Here is an 18,311-nt window from a genome sequence, read left to right as displayed (position 1 = left end):
ATAAGTTTTTCATACTTTCATATTTTTAATTGTGTTCACTTCAACAATAATCTGCAGTGTCTGCTTTAAAACAAGACCAAACTTAGGTCTATATTCCAAAGCATTCTTGAATTACAGCCCTTTAAGTTTGGATAGTGCATTTTCATGTGTTCTCTCAGAAAGTTCCTTGCACTTTGCAGAAAACAAATTAACTCAATACAAGGTGAGTAAATGCTGAACTGAAGTTTTATTTTGTGTTTTTGCACATAATGGTATTGAGGAGATCTGTTAGCATTTAATGTTCTGTTGGGATTTAAAGGGTTTCTGTTGAGTTTTGTGTGTCACCATTGTGTTGAAGAGTAGAGTCTGTGCTTCAGTCCAGGAGAAGACCATGAAATGTTGAATAATAATGTAAACGGCATTTGTGGAGGGGGTACTACATGTTAACAAGGGGGAGAAAACTTCATGCATTTTCCCCCCACATATCTCAATCCTCGGTTTCCTGCGGTCTGGGACAACCCTGTTAGCCTTGAATATTAATTGTATAAAAAATCTTGGTTACACTTTATTTTAAGGGGTCTTTGTTACACTGTAATTATACATTTAAGTACCGAGTAATATTAAGTGACTACATTACTATAGGATTAGGATTTGGTTTGGTTGGGGGTTAGTTGCATTTATAATTTATAGTTAATGTATATTACTATAGTAACTACAAGGACACTGTAAAATAAAGTGTTACCAAAATCTCTACATTCAATTGTTTTACTCTGGCAAAGGAGAAAAACACTTTACACCAGATATCAATTTACCTGCCCAAACAACAGAAAGCATCGTTCAAATCACAATTTCTACATTCTGCATAATCTGCAACATTTTTGGAGTAATCTGATGTGGACACTCAGCTTGTCTAAAACATGCGTGTTCTGCACGAACATTTAGTGAACAGTGACCTATTCTTTCTCAGTTTAAAGAGTTGTGTAGGTCTACTTTTGCCATTAGTTCAATGCGCTTGATTCGAGAACTGATTGAATTATGTAAATCTTTTTTTATTATTATTCAGTCAATTCTCTTAGCAGAAAACTGCACCTTATTTCATATAAAAAACAGCAACAGATTAAGGATATTTTTTACAATATTATGTTGGGATCGTTTTTCATTTTGGGACCAACAGTTTTTATACATTAATGTCACCATTACAATAAATAATAACTGTGGATTTACCTGCCTGGATACATCACTACTGTAAACACAGGGAAATATTAATCAGCAAGTGAAGACGTAGCAGAAAGATTTTTTCATACTTGAACACTTCTATAAAATTAATTCTCTCAACATTAATTTTTATGGAAATGCACACACACATAAACTAACAATTCAGACACTTTCAAAATGGATTTGTTTATTTTTACAAACTGTAAACATTACATAAACATATTTGCATAGATTTCAATTTGGCAGAGCCAATTCTCCAACTTCAATGTATGAACATACCCTGAGACATTATCAAAAACAATGACAAACACGAACATAAGCAAATTCATTTTCAGTTGGAAAAATGGTCTCTGAGTCACTGAAAGTAGTAACAGCCATAAAACATGACACCTGATACAGATGCAATAGCCACATAAACATTTACAAAACATGTTCAACTCTGTCATACTTAACTCATAAATACTCAAAAATGAATATTCACATTTTTATAATATGCCACATTTACATAAGAGCAGTACCGAAATCTGACTGTTTATGAATAAAACTACTTTAGTTTGAACTACCGCCACAAAAAAAAAAGCATGAATTACTTTTGAAATGATTGAACCAATATAAAACTATCCAAGTAATTTGCAAGAAAATGCAACACATTATGAAATCTTCAGTCTCATTTTGTTGCTTTTTACTGGAAGAGTCTTTATCTCATTACAGTGAAACAGGAGAGACGGGTGCAGACAGATTCTCCATTTCCTGAGTCTCTGCTGTGTTCTGATTGTGTGTAGATCCGTATCTGAAAACACAATTACAGATTTAACAATGATATACAGTTGATTATACTATATATAAATACATAGGGGAGAACCGGGGCGAAAGTAACACGGGACGAAAGTAACAAAGCGATTTTCTCAGAGCCCTTGACTATATTTGCATTTCAAGTTATGACAGCACGTTCAGCACTAAACCCTTGACGGATCTGCCAAATATCACGTAATTCCGTCATTGTTTTCCGCGGTTAGGTCCGAAATATAGTTTTCAAGTACGGAAAGTAAATTAATGAAGCGGTACTTTTTTTTCTAATTACAAGTTGTGTTTCTTGTTTCATGTGTCACAGTAATGATCAATCTACGGGTTATTTTGTGCTGTTACACACCCTGAAGGTTTGTCTTTTCAGAGTTTTTCAGTATAAAAGTAAATCGTGTTTAAATGTCAGGACTTCCTGTCGGGACGAAAGTAACACGCTATTATATATATAATGCATATTATGCTAATTTAATTTAATTTAATTTTCATATTGTTCATTCTGTTGAAGAAAAAACGTATCAAATAGATTTAAATTGCAAATAAAAAAATATTCTAAACAATTCAAGTGTGTCCTGTCAGGTTACATTTGAAACATTTGATAAACTTTTAACATTTAAAATGAAAATGTAATTTAATATTCATTTTGCAAAGATAAAGAACAAAATATGTTGCAGTTACATATTAACATGGTCATAGTCAGGTATGTTTAAAAAAAAAAACAAGAGCATCACAAACAAATCTAGCTTGTATTGTTGTGTTACTTTCGTCCCACCTGATGGGTTCAAAAGTAACAATGTGCAGCTTATGTTCAAAGTGAAAATATACTGTAGTCATTCTACATTTGTACAAAATACCACCTGCTATTGATTGACCACACTTGTGAGTTCTTGACCACAGCAAAAATATATCTCGGTCTAAAATATTATCTTTTAAAATTACGTTTTTCTGAAAAATGGTACTTTCGTCCCTGCTCTCCCCTACATGAGAGCTGCATTGAATAAAAATCTGAACTTACTCAGTTGTAAGAATCTTCCCTACCAGGAGACAGAGAGAGAAAGTGATTTAAAATTAAAATAGATGAGCAAAATCAGAATCACAGCAAGTCAATCAGACTCTGTAAGGAGTAGGTCAATGTTTGTCTTATTTTACCTGCGTCAAACCTTTCAATAAGGTTTTGCATCTGTTACAAATCAGCATTATAGATGTTGACAAATAAACCAGTGACCCATCTATAGTTTTCGCGACATATAAGCATTTTCCCATAATCGGGTATCGGTTTTGTAATATTGGATTCACCGATAAATGGCGCCATCTTGTGGACGTTTTGAGAATTGCGTGCAAGTCCGCCATTAAAGCACTGCGTCTGAGGGGAGATGAGTCAACAACGGTGTTCAAAAGGTAAAATAACTTGCATCCCTTAATTAATACATTTTATTTAACATAACAGCCAGTAATGCACAAATAAGAAGTTATGAGATGCTACTATGTAGTTATGTAGTTTAAAATTGGCATGCAAAATGGTAATCGAAATAAAGCTCTGTAAAAATGAATTATTAGGCCTATCTAGACGTTCTGTGTAAACGCAGATGAAAACAGCGCTCTATCAGGTATTTCATAATCTAGACCGACAAAAACATTATTAATAATTCTCATAACGTGCCAGATGAGATGGACTCTGTAATAGCGAATTATGTATTCACCGTTTTATTTATTTTTCTTACAATGTTTGCATATTCCAGAGAATATTCCCTCTTTAGTCTATTAAACACAGAAACCTTTTAAAACTGTAGTTTAAAACGAATGCTTATATTTATGGGGAGTTGATAGACTCATTTATTTATGTTCTCCATTTGAAAACATTAGACTTTGTAAATGTATTTAGCCTGTTGTTAATATGCTGTAGTTATAAATAAAAAGATGCATCAGCATTAATGTTAAAAAGACTTTGCACTGTATTTTAAAAAAATGCACTCTTTCAAGGCAAGGCAAGGCAAGGAATCAAACTGTAAAATCAAAATATTTTAGTCTATCTCTCCCTGGCACAAAAAATGCACAAATAAAATAATAAAAAAAAAGATACTTACAGAAATAATGTATTTGTAAAACCAGCCAATAACAGGCAAAAACACATTCGGAGGGGAAGACGACGATTCTCAGATCCTTCATGACACGCTCACCGTTCCCTAAGAATTCAAATGATAGAAAAACATTGCAGACAAATGTTAGTAGTTGAACAATGTAACCGTGCTGTGTACACTCTAAGAGTGTACGATTAATTTTCAGCATGTGTTTTTTGTGTGTGTAATTAGATAAAACTGTGTGATGTTAAAAGATCTCTATAATGTAATATAATATTTTAGATATGTACTCACGTGCTTTCAGGATCAGTTCTGCTGTCAGTGTAACAGAGCTCAACAAAACAAGACCAACTGCTCCAAACATGTACACGACTTCATTACAGAGATGCACTGTAACACACACACACACACACACACACACACACACACACACACACACACACACACACACACACACACACACACACACACACACACACACACACACACACACACACACACACACACACACACACACACACACACACACACACACACACACACACACACACACACACACACACACACACACACACACAACAAACACCAAACAATCAAATACTTGCATTCATTAAGCAGATCTCTTGTCAATGCAATATTATAGAGCATAAATACAATAAAGTATATATATATATATATATATAAACATTTATTTAGGATTCATATTAGGATGCAGCAGTGAGTAATTACATGCATTTGATCCTTGTTGGCTCGTCTCAGTCTGCTGTCGTCGACTCTGGTCTCTTGAATCTGATTCAAAATTCAAACAGACGAGTGTTTTTTTGCCGTTAAGTAATGCAGCAAATACCAGTAAACTGTCTACCACAAAACTTATTGATTCATGTTTCATGATTTATTTACATATTCTCATCTCATAAGTTTTGCATATTTTGTTTTCAAGCGATTTAGCATGAAGCTGCAACTTAACAAAATGTGAACAAATGAAGGAATCTGAATACTTTCAGACATCACAGTTCAGTCTCACTCATCATGACCAATAAAGTGATCATTGTGAAATTAAAACATTAAATGATATATCTGCTTTATATAACTTATTCATTTTCCTTATAATACTATAAATAATGATTTATACATTTTACATAAACAGCATTGTTTTAAAGGCACAATATGTAAGATTTCTGGATTAAAATATCCAAAAACCAGTAGAACAATGTTATATATTTAGTTGACTTGTGTACTTACATTATCACAAATGTTTCCTTGAATGTTTAAAAAAGCAATTTTAACCAGGACACGGACCATGTCTGTGCGTCGCCTATCAATAACATCATACCGGTGTTACCCTCGATTTCCGGTTTTATTTTGTGGAAACCATGAAAACACCAAAGATGCTTTAATATATGATGTGTTTTATTAGACAGGTGAGCAACTGTTTGGATCATTCATAGACAGAAAACTAATCATTGTTATACAGCTCAACACAGTTAGTTTTATTGTTTAAATCTGGTTTTCTTGATTTACCGTGAGTGCCATGTTTTACCACCTAATATTGATCTTAAAGCAGTGTGAACAAGTGTCTCATAGTAGCCGCTGAGCGAATGCACAGAGTAGCATTATAACATAACTTTCAACACACTCAAATGTGTCTAATATGATAAAGTGTTGTGTTAACCCACATACACGAGCAGAAGAAGCGGAAGCGCTCGTCTATCGCGCTCGGCATTATAAAAGCTACGCCTGTTTTGAATAAGCGACCTCTAGCGGCGAAAAATTACATATTGTGGCTTTAAAGCAAAACTATGTATTTTTTGCGCCGCTAGGGGTCACGTACCTCTTCAAAACATAACGAAGGCATAGATTGATGTCTGAATGAGCGTTGAATCATGGAACTTGTTGTCATACCGATGTGTCTAATTATGTTTATGGGGGAATAATGTTTCTGGATGAGTGAATGCATTCATGTTTTTTAACATGACTGTGGTATGAAGGGCACGATTACTAATAAGAAACAGATATCAGAGCCACATGCGCGAGTCCCAGGAGATATAAAGAAAATGTGGACATTTCATTCTACCGAAATACCCGCAAGTGCTGAATTACTACTCAGGGCTCAAGAGTGCGACCAATTTGGTCGCACATGCGCCCAAAATTTGTAAGGGTGCGACTAAAATTTTTCCCAGGTCGCACCGGTGCACCTAACATCCTCGCATCCGCTGCCTCTCCACGAACGAAGCGTTTGTTCTCCTTTGACGGAACTCTCCATAGATATATACACGTAGATGCCTCATTAGCGTCTGTTTCTACGGGCCGCTATACGTGGAGCTGTCGAATGAGGCATCTATGTATATATTTCTATGGAACTCTCATGGTTGGATCATATCGTGGTCTAAACCACCAATCAGAGACAGAGATGGGATGGGTCCGTTACTGATAGGCTATTGTAGGCTACGGTAGCCTATAGATGTTTCTATTTTTTATTGCTTCTGATTGGCTGTGGTCCAGATATTCCTGTCAGTTTACACTGCTTCGTCAAGCAAACCACAAAAATAACAGTCGTCGTGTCTAATCATTTGGCGTTCGCCGTTTGTAATCTTCCTTTGAAGAGACTGGCAGATCGCGCTGCAAGCCTGCAACATTTCCGTCAGATACAGTAAATGCTTAACCTAGGCAGCGTCACGACTGTGATTGTGCATTGTTATATTATATTCCAAAAATAATCTCTCTGAGAACGATATTTGCTGATATATCTACTGTCCTACCTGAAACGCTAACGTTAGTATCATTGTTAATTTGTTTTGCCTGCTGCAAAGTGACTTTCTGGCTCTTTGAAAAAAACGTTCGACCACTTTTAATCCTGCGGTGATCTACCCGTAATAATTCATAATTTCATGGCAGGCAGAGGAAATTAAAAATTGTATTGAAATTGTATTTCATTGTTTATTATTTCATTATTTTTTTAATTAATTGTAACACTTTGTTAAAAACTGTAGTTTTAAAATAGTAATGTTAGAAAAAAATAATATAGTAATAAAAATAGTAATAGTAATAGTAATGTTTCCTGTGATTTTAACCCCTGTGTAAATACATATATTATGTTGTCCTTTACATAATATGTATGAATGTATATGATGTATGATAAAAAGGTGACCTTGAAATTGTGGCGTTAAAGGGGACGTGTGCCAGGGAAAAATTTGGGTGCACCTAAATTTTGTGCTGGTGCACCTAAATAAAAAAGTTAGGCGCACCAGTGCAACCAAGGCAAAAAGTTAGTCTGGAGCCCTGCTACTCAAACAGGTCAGTTTACTGATGATATTCTAATATATCATCGTGTTGAGCTACATAATATTGATTTGTTTTATGTGCATTTGCTCACCTGTCTAATAAAGCACATGCAAGAACGGCATCTCTGTCAAGTCAAAGTTTGTTGCGAAGCTCTCGCCATCTCGAAAACACCATGTCGATACTGGTCCACTTTTGAGTTCTCATTTTGTTCCAAAATCTGCTCGCCATGGTCCATAATGTTCAAACAAAACTACATCAGCGTGCCGCTAGATATTATGCAGTGGTCCACATCTGTTGCCATGGTTTCTACAGCAGTAAAAGCGTAAACCGAGGGTAACGCAGATATAACACCATTGACAGGAGACTCCCTCACACGTCCCGGTTTCTTGGTTAAAATCACAATTTTCTCACGATTTACAAATAGTTGGAAACATTTGGGATATTGTAAGTACTCAACTGAACAAAATATATAACACTGGCCTAGGGGGTTTTGGATATTTTACTGAAAAAATCCTACATATTCCACCTTTAAAGCTTTATATGCAAATATAAGACATCGCATCACTGTAATCCAATTTCTACTTGTCAGCACCATATTTTTATGATCTTTATAAATACAGTGTCAGATAATAAAATACAATGTAAGCATTGTAAGTCAGTGATGGATAATACCTGTCACACAGCTTTCAAAGACCACTATCATCTTCAGAACTTCAATAAATGCAAAGACACTGATCCATTCCAAGTAATCTGTTAATTAAAACAAGCACTTTTGAACAGCACATCTCTTACAAACTTTTTTTTTTTTGTGATTTCCTACAACAAATCTACTTAAAAAACAAACAAACTCTGTATACATTAAGATTACATTAACATTTTCTAGATGAAAAATGAAAATGAGTAAAAATGAAAGTATCATACCCCTCTCCCTTTTCAATATGGTTAGATTAATATAAATCACAAGGATGATATCCAGGAGTGATATTGTTATTATCCACAATGATGTTATCCATCTTCGGCGGAGAACTGCGAATTAAAAGATGACCATCTGAATTCATGAACTCTCAAAGTACACATACTAGAACTGATCTCAAATCTGATACAGATCAATTGAATGAAATCAAAATGGACCCTTAAATGTTCTTACTGTGAATAATTAATCTGTGCGTTGCTTTAGGTTTAGGGGTAGTGTGTGTGTGTGTGTGTGGTAGGGGTAGTGTAGGGGGATATAATGTACAGTTTGTACAGTATAAAAACCAATACACCTATGGAATGTCCTCACTTAGATAGCAAAACAAACCTGTGTGTGTGTGTGTGTGTGTGTGTGTGTGTGTGTGTGTGTGTGTGTGTGTGTGTGTGTGTGTGTGTGTGTGTGTGTGTGTGTGTGTGTGTGTGTGTGTGTGCTTTTGACTCTTTAGCTCCGCCCACTGCACGTCTGCATGAGCTCGGCTGTTTTCAGAAAGAATCGCTACAGCGTATCTGTCTTTTATAAATATAATAAAACTAAAGACTCTTGGAGATATGAAGGATGCAACACTACTCTATAGGTACTCAAGATTAACATGAGGTTGGCAGAAAGTGTGTGTTATGACCCCTTTAAAGAAAAATAACTCTCTTCCATATGACTCACTTGACGTATGTAAGGCCATGCTCAAGTTAAGCCAGTCACAATCACACATGCCTCCATTCTCTTATACCAGGGTTCTTGCAGGTTTCAGAAGTCAAATTTAAGACCTTTTTAAGACATTTTAAGACCATAAAGATTGAAATTTAAGACCTATACGACGCATTACCCAAATTATTTAAATCAAAGAAATAATTAAAAAAAGCAATAAAGCAATGACATTAGTAACCCTCCACAGCCAACAACGTGCCAAATGCCCAAAACCTTAGGCCCAAAATGAAAATAGGCTAAAACAAACTTGCCCTCAAATAGAATAGATTACAAAACAGCATATTAATAGCCTAATAGAGATTGAACAGGGGATGAACTAGGGATGCACGATTTGGGGAAGATATCTAATTGCGATTATTCTGGTTAAAATGCAAAAAAAAAAAAAATTTTTTTTTTTTTTTACAAATGAAAAGTGTATGCATATAACATTTTATATATTAATGTTTATATATTAACAAGACTAATAATAATTATTATATTCAATAAATACAAATATTTAACAAAATTAGAAATACTACTATTACAATAACATTTTAATTTTTAAAAATTAAAAATAGAGTATTTAAGAATAAATATAACAATATAATAATAATACTAATAAAATAACATTTATATTTTACAGAAAACTTATTTTACAAAAAAAACCTGCTGGGTTACCTGTTAATATGCAGACAGCCTATGACTAAAGGTCATTAGAAAGGTCTAAAGATTTATTGTAAAAAATAAAAAAAATCTGTGCTTTTTATCTGTGATATAAATGTCTTAAAGTCTATGTATTTAATATGAAATATGAGCCTCTTATGCATCCACTGTGGGGGGAAAACTGTACATTGGAGAAAAACGTATACATTTATTTAGAGAAGTATTATTTTTCATATTTGTTACCCAAACGTTTCATTCATACTGGAAGCCAGAGGGCGCCCTCGAGCAGAAACTCCACATTTGCCTTAGAGAAGTAATCCTTAGCCCTAATGTGAAGCTAGCGATGTAGGAAAAACTGAAGATAGAAACGCTTTGACTGATGAAACGACGACAATAAACACGACTGCATCAAGATCTGGTGTATTTGAGTTCTTCAAGCCTTCACTATTGTCATAATAATAAGGTATGCAGTGCTGATTGAATGCAGACTTTATCACTGTTTAGAATAATATAAAACAATGCATGTCTGCCTCATTCTGTCCAGAAAAATACAACGTTATTAAATGTAGACGTATTTTGCGGGCAGGTGATTGCATGTATCACGGGATTTGTAGTTTTATCACCGAGTACGTGTACCAACACCCCCAGAAAGAACTACAACACCCCGAACGAACGCTCTGAGGGCGGCGCAGCAAAGACTCGAGCTCCGCTTTGAGCTCCGCTTTCGCGATTCGATACTTTTTTGCTACAGTGTAACGTTAATAACTTTCTACAGCCAGCATTTCTGGAAATGAACGAGGATAACACTTTTTTTAAGACCTAACTAAATTAAATTTAAGACCTCGGGTGAAAATCTGGCCGTTTTTAAGACGTTTTAAGGCCTTAAATTTAAAAAATTAAATTTTAGACATTTTAAGACTTTTTAAGACCCCGCGGGAACCCTGTATACACCCAGGGTTCTTGCAGGTTTCAGAAAGTCAAATTTAAGACCTTTTTAAGACATTTTAAGACCATAAAGATTGAAATTTAAGACCTATACGACGCATTACCAAAATTATTTAAATCAAAGAAATAATAAAAAAAGCAATAAAGCAATGACATTAGTAACCCTCCACAGCCAACAACGTGCCAAATGCCCAAAACCTTAGGCCCAAAATTAAAATAGGCTAAAACAAACTTGCCCTCAAATAGAATAGATTACAAAACAGCATATTAATAGCCTAATAGAGATTGAACAGGGGATGAACTAGGGATGCACGATTTGGGGAAGATATCTAATTGCGATTATTCTGGTAAAAATGCAAAAAAAAAAAATTTGTTTTTTTTTTACAAATGAAAAGTGTATGCATATAACATTTTATATATTAATGTTTATATATTAACGAGACTAATAATAATGATTATATTCAATAAATACAAATATTTAACAAAATTAGAAATATTACTATTACAATAACATTTTAATTATTAAAAAATTAAAAATAGAGTATTTAAGAATAAATATAACAATATAATAATAATACTAATAAAATAACATCTATATTTTACAGAAAACTGCTGGGTTACCTGTTAATATGCAGACAGCCTATGACTAAAAATAAAAATCATTAGAAAGGTCTAAAGATTTATTGTAAAAAATAAATAAAAAAATTCTGTGCTTTTTATCTGTGATATACATTTCTTAAAGTCTATGTATTTAATATGAAATATGAGCCTCTTATGCATCCACTGTGGGGGAAAAACTGTACATTGGAGAAAAACATATGGGTTGTCATATACATTTATTTAGAGAGAAGTATTATTTTTCATATTTGTTACCCAAACTTTCATTCATACTGGAAGCCAGACGGCGCCCTCGAGCAGAAACTCCACATTTCCCTCAGAGAAGTAATCCTTAGCCCTAATGTGAAGCTAGCGATGTTGGATAAACTGAAGATAGAAACGCCAGAGCCCGTCTACGGAGAGCCTGCCCACTCCCTATTAAGCCCTGTTGTACAGAATTTTGGTTGTAGTACCACCAGAGTTCCACTGGGGGCGATCGCCATGAGTGCAAAATGAATGGAAGTCAATGGGGCTTGACGGCTAAATTTGTCTCTTTCACCCGATTGCCGTTGAGAAATCTCAGAAATGATTGTAGATTTTGCAAGTTCAACATGGGTTTTAGGTCGAAAGTTGAATGAACGAGTACTTATGTCCTTTTGATTTCTTACAGGTTGAGTTGTTGTTGTCCATAACACGCTAGCATTCTGCTAATGAACGCTGATTGGTCAGTGAAGGACTGATTACGACCAGAGATCCCGCTTGATGGCATCGTGTCATCTGAAGCGGGACCAGAAACAAACAAAACAAAAACTCTTCTAGCACGTGTATTTACCTGTGTCAGCTGTGTTGTCGATGCCTCGAGAGAAAAGAAAGTGCAGAGCGCGAAAGCACCAGAGCGACTGAAGGATTGCCGTTAAGCAGTATCTCTGGTCGTACATGTGTATGACGTCATTGACACTTTAAAAGACTTTTTAAAGCAAATAAGTGACTCTAAAAAATCTAACACCCAGCAATGTGTAATTTATTTGCATTTCCTTTCGAATACAACATTCAAATTACTAGATAAAAAATTATATCCTGAGAAAAGTGGATTTTTATTGGTATAGCGCCATAGACCTCCATTCATTCTGCACTCGTCCTGTGAGCGCCCTCATATGGAATCAGAGAGGAACTGCAACCAGTTCAGAAGCCGGAAGTTCAGTGAGAGTGAAACTTCTCGCCATATTAGACATTCTCTGGAAACGCTTTGACTGATGAAACGAAGACAATAAACACGACTGCATCAAGCTATGGTGTATTTGAGTTCTTCAAGCCTTCACTATTGTCATAATAATAAGGTATGCAGTGCTGATTGAATGCAGACTTTATCACTGTTTAGAATAATATAAAACAATGCATGTCTGCCTCATTCTGTCCAGAAAAATACAACGTTATTAAATGTAGACGTATTTTGCGTGCAGGTGATTGCATTTATCACGGGATTTGTAGTTTTATCACCGAGTACGTGTACCAACACCCCCAGAAAGAACTACAACACCCCGAACGAACGCTCTGAGGGCGGCGCAGCAAAGACTCGAGCTCCGCTTTGAGCTCCGCTTTCGCGATTCGATACTTTTTTGCTACAGTGTAACGTTAATAACTTTCTACAGCCAGCATTTCTGGAAATGAACGAGGATAACACTTTTTTTAAGACCTAACTAAATTAAATTTAAGACCTCGGGTGAAAATCTGGCCGTTTTTAAGACGTTTTAAGGCCTTAAATTAAAAAAATTAAATTTTAGACATTTTAAGACTTTTTAAGACCCCGCGGGAACCCTGTATACACCCAGGGTTCTTGCAGGTTTCAGAAAGTCAAATTTAAGACCTTTTTAAGACATTTTAAGACCATAAAGATTGAAATTTAAGACCTATACGACGCATTACCAAAATTATTTAAATCAAAGAAATAATAAAAAAAGCAATAAAGCAATGACATTAGTAACCCTCCACAGCCAACAACGTGCCAAATGCCCAAAACCTTAGGCCCAAAATTAAAATAGGCTAAAACAAACTTGCCCTCAAATAGAATAGATTACAAAACAGCATATTAATAGCCTAATAGAGATTGAACAGGGGATGAACTAGGGATGCACGATTTGGGGAAGATATCTAATTGCGATTATTCTGGTAAAAATGCAAAAAAAAAAAAATTGTTTTTTTTTTTACAAATGAAAAGTGTATGCATATAACATTTTATATATTAATGTTTATATATTAACGAGACTAATAATAATGATTATATTCAATAAATACAAATATTTAACAAAATTAGAAATATTACTATTACAATAACATTTTAATTATTAAAAAATTAAAAATAGAGTATTTAAGAATAAATATAACAATATAATAATAATACTAATAAAATAACATTTATATTTTACAGAAAACTGCTGGGTTACCTGTTAATATGCAGACAGCCTATGACTAAAAATAAAAATCATTAGAAAGGTCTAAAGATTTATTGTAAAAAATAAATAAAAAAATTCTGTGCTTTTTATCTGTGATATACATTTCTTAAAGTCTATGTATTTAATATGAAATATGAGCCTCTTATGCATCCACTGTGGGGGAAAAACTGTACATTGGAGAAAAACATATGGATTGTCATATACATTTATTTAGAGAGAAGTATTATTTTTCATATTTGTTACCCAAACTTTCATTCATACTGGAAGCCAGACGGCGCCCTCGAGCAGAAACTCCACATTTCCCTCAGAGAAGTAATCCTTAGCCCTAATGTGAAGCTAGCGATGTTGGATAAACTGAAGATAGAAACGCCAGAGCCCGTCTACGGAGAGCCTGCCCACTCCCTATTAAGCCCTGTTGTACAGAATTTTGGTTGTAGTACCACCAGAGTTCCACTGGGGGCGATCGCCATGAGTGCAAAATGAATGGAAGTCAATGGGGCTTGACGGCTAAATTTGTCTCTTTCACCCGATTGCCGTTGAGAAATCTCAGAAATGATTGTAGATTTTGCAAGTTCAACATGGGTTTTAGGTCGAAAGTTGAATGAACGAGTACTTATGTCCTTTTGATTTCTTACAGGTTGAGTTGTTGTTGTCCATAACACGCTAGCATTCTGCTAATGAACGCTGATTGGTCAGTGAAGGACTGATTACGACCAGAGATCCCGCTTGATGGCATCGTGTCATCTGAAGCGGGACCAGAAACAAACAAAACAAAAACTCTTCTAGCACGTGTATTTACCTGTGTCAGCTGTGTTGTCGATGCCTCGAGAGAAAAGAAAGTGCAGAGCGCGAAAGCACCAGAGCGACTGAAGGATTGCCGTTAAGCAGTATCTCTGGTCGTACATGTGTATGACGTCATTGACACTTTAAAAGACTTTTTAAAGCAAATAAGTGACTCTAAAAAATCTAACACCCAGCAATGTGTAATTTATTTGCATTTCCTTTCGAATACAACATTCAAATTACTAGATAAAAAATTATATCCTGAGAAAAGTGGATTTTTATTGGTATAGCGCCATAGACCTCCATTCATTCTGCACTCGTCCTGTGAGCGCCCTCATATGGAATCAGAGAGGAACTGCAACCAGTTCAGAAGCCGGAAGTTCAGTGAGAGTGAAACTTCTCGCCATATTAGACATTCTCTGGAAACGCTTTGACTGATGAAACGAAGACAATAAACACGACTGCATCAAGCTATGGTGTATTTGAGTTCTTCAAGCCTTCACTATTGTCATAATAATAAGGTATGCAGTGCTGATTGAATGCAGACTTTATCACTGTTTAGAATAATATAAAACAATGCATGTCTGCCTCATTCTGTCCAGAAAAATACAACGTTATTAAATGTAGACGTATTTTGCGTGCAGGTGATTGCATTTATCACGGGATTTGTAGTTTTATCACCGAGTACGTGTACCAACACCCCCAGAAAGAACTACAACACCCCGAACGAACGCTCTGAGGGCGGCGCAGCAAAGACTCGAGCTCCGCTTTGAGCTCCGCTTTCGCGATTCGATACTTTTTTGCTACAGTGTAACGTTAATAACTTTCTGCAGCCAGCATTTCTGGAAATTAACGAGGATAACACTTTTTTTAAGACCTAACTAAATTAAATTTAAGACCTCGGGTGAAAATCTGGCCATTTTTAAGACGTTTTAAGGCCTTAAATTTAAAGAATTTAATTTTAGACATTTTAAGACTTTTTAAGACCCCGCGGGAACCCTGTACACTGCTCACTTTTCACAATAAAACCAACAACCAATGGATAAAATCAAGTCCCTCAATTTTTTTACAGCCGTTTCACTCAAAAAAAGTCACAATACAGTAGCAAAGCCTGTTTCATTAGATCATGGTTTGGCAAATTTGATGCATTAGGCGTATATTTTATTTAAGCATTCTATTTCTATTCATACAGTATTCAAAATCACAAATTCACACATACAGGAATATTATTATGGGATTTACTGTTTCCACATCTATACAAATACAATTGATCAGCATGTACTTACATTTGTATTTTGCTTGCAGACGAGGTAATAGTCGTATACAGGGAAGCAGTAGTGCTTGAACAAATACCACAGTCAAAGGTGCTAAAATATGAGAAAAAGTCTATTATTTTCCCATTCAAAAAAAAGTTAAAATTTTTTAAATTAAACACATTATTGCTCAGAAGATTGTAAACATTTTCTTGTGGAGCACTTAATGATTTAATTCAGTTTACACATTTATGTCAACATGTAGTTCTACAGGCCGTTCTATTGCAAGCTGAAATTTGCTGCCTCATAATCAACTGGATTTTACACAGAAAACACTGTAAGCAGTGGAATATAAAACATCATATCATTTTAATGAATTATGAAAGAATCAGTATTCAGGTCTTACCTGGAAAGGGAACTCCAAATGAGACCATCAACAGGAACAATTGACAAAAAGATAAACCAACAACAACAACAACAACAACAAAAACTAAAAAAAAAAAAAAAAAGAGAGAGAGAGAGAGAGAGAGAGAGAGAGAGAGAGAGAGAGAGAGAGAGAGAGAGAGAGAGAGAGAGAGAGAGAGAGAGAGAGAGGTAAGCATGAAGTTCATCTGTCAAATCTTAACCTACAGCAGCTTTGAGTGCTTTTATAACTGAATGTTTAGGTCACACATAGACCATAAAACTCTGAGGAGAGAAACTCCAGTGGAAGACAGAGAAACAAAAACCTTCAGATGACACACAGCTCATATCATCGTCTACGTTATAGAGCACAGTATGAAGTGACAGACAACTCTGGTCACACAGTTCAATGAGTTCATCCATTCATTTTCCAAACTGCTTGTCCTTTGCACAGTTGTGGTATTACTAGAGCTTATATTAGCATCTCATGCCATAAGGAGGATGGATTGATGTCCAGTCCATCACAGAGATAACACACACACACACACACACACACACACACACACACACACACACACACACACACACACACACACACACACACACACACACACACACACACACACACACACACACACACACACACTCTCTCTCGTTCACACCTACAACCTACAGACAAATTTAGTCTTCAATTCACGTTTCCTGGATGTCTTTGGATTGTCAGGGAAACGGAGGACCTGGTGGAAACCCACGCCAACATGTGGAAAACATGCTAACTCCACACAGAAAGGCCTTCTGGCTTTAATGTGTTGCAATCTTTTTGATTAAAACAATGTGGAGATAAATTACATATTAATTTAATGTTGCAAAGTTAAATGTTACGTACTATAGGAAATGATCACAATGTGCTCATTCATGTTGTTGGTTTAAGTAGTAGAGGGTCAAGAGTCATACAGGTTTTAAACTCTGGATTAATTTTTTTCTTTCATTACGTTTTTGTTCTTTATCAACACTCAGTAACACACAGTCTATATTAAACTACTGTATATTTGTGACTATGTAAAATGGTGTATTGAGAGAACATGATCAGAGATTATTTACCTTTAGTTTTGCGTAAGGAAGCCTCTCTTGTCTGCTCTTGACTGGGTAACCTAAAGCCAACTAAAAATCAAACATTAACACAGTTATGGAAAATTGGCTCTTATGTATTTATCATTTTTGGTAATTGTAGAATAAAACAAAATATATATGAACAAAATCATTGTTAATAAACTTATTAACCTAATAAATATCTGCTTATATAACTTGGCCTGTCACTCAGCTTCAACAATGTAAGGAATCAAATCATACAGAAACTCTTACCTATACTCAGGATGAGACACAACAGCACAAGAGCTCCAAAGCCCATTCCAGACGATATGCGACGACCATTAGTTGTATCATGTGCACTCTTTCTCCAGACATATGCAAAAAGAACTAGAGGAACAGATTAAAATAAAAAATCACCCAAAATAAATGATGTCCTGTCCAAGAACAGAACAGATCTACAGATGTGGTGAACTGAACAGTGTTTGGCTGTGTTTACACTTGGCATTAACATGCGACCTGTAACCGGATGTTGTCCACACATTGAAAAGAGACAAGTGTAAACGCGTTTCTGAATGTTATCCGATCAGCGTGTCCTGGGGTCCGTTCTTCATACCTCGCTAACTCTGTTAGCTGGATTTGATTGTTGATGATTTGTCATGATCTTGGATTGTTTGGTTCTTCGAAGCTCATCCTGGAGTTGCTGCCATAGCAACAGGTCCGTAAGCTTAAACCTGCTCGTGAGCAGCTTATTTCATGTGATACTTAAAATCTGTAGTTCATTACTGAACCAGGGGCTTTAATAATTTTAAATAATAATAATATAAAAATGTATTTGAAAATAATATTATAATGTTGTGTATAATACTAAAGACAGCCACTTGATTGAGATATTTATTTGTGATGGAATAATTACTTTATAATGTTATTGCAGTTTTACACACATGCTGTACAGTTAATCTGAGCTGTGCATTAATTTGAGTGATGATGGTTATTATGGGATGCAGCGCAGGAGACGCAGAGAACTTGATCTTGACCCTTAAGAAACTTTAAAATCGTGAATATAAATAATTGGGAATCATGTTTAAAGAAAACAGTGCACGTTTCGTTTATCTATTATAAA

The 18,311-nt window shown here is 35.2% G+C and overlaps 1 protein-coding gene across 2 annotated transcripts; it reads right to left on the bottom strand.

Annotated features, from left to right (window-relative positions):
* Positions 1 to 1,005: 1,005 nt before the first annotated feature.
* LOC307138139 (uncharacterized protein) lies at positions 1,006 to 17,583 on the bottom strand. Of its 2 annotated transcripts, XM_079836290.1 has the most exons (11): positions 17,465 to 17,583; positions 17,204 to 17,263; positions 16,107 to 16,190; positions 15,734 to 15,814; positions 8,277 to 8,381; positions 8,028 to 8,105; positions 4,803 to 4,862; positions 4,368 to 4,463; positions 4,080 to 4,178; positions 3,011 to 3,029; positions 1,006 to 1,984 (listed from the first exon to the last, which is right to left on the bottom strand). In XM_079836290.1, exons 1-11 carry the CDS (start codon positions 17,508 to 17,510, stop codon positions 1,900 to 1,902), a joined length of 813 nt encoding a protein of 270 aa, XP_079692416.1. In that variant the 5' UTR covers positions 17,511 to 17,583; the 3' UTR covers positions 1,006 to 1,899. The 2 variants fall into 2 exon arrangements, with proteins under 2 accessions (XP_079692416.1, XP_079692417.1); XM_079836291.1 differs by lacking the exon at positions 3,011 to 3,029 and having other exon boundaries at positions 1,010 to 1,984; positions 4,076 to 4,178.
* Positions 17,584 to 18,311: the final 728 nt, after the last annotated feature.

This window comes from Gobio gobio (genome assembly GCF_949357685.1).
Source record: "Gobio gobio genome assembly, chromosome: 1".
Classification (NCBI taxonomy): domain Eukaryota; kingdom Metazoa; phylum Chordata; class Actinopteri; order Cypriniformes; family Gobionidae; genus Gobio; species Gobio gobio.
This window is presented reverse-complemented; position numbering and strand designations above follow the sequence as displayed.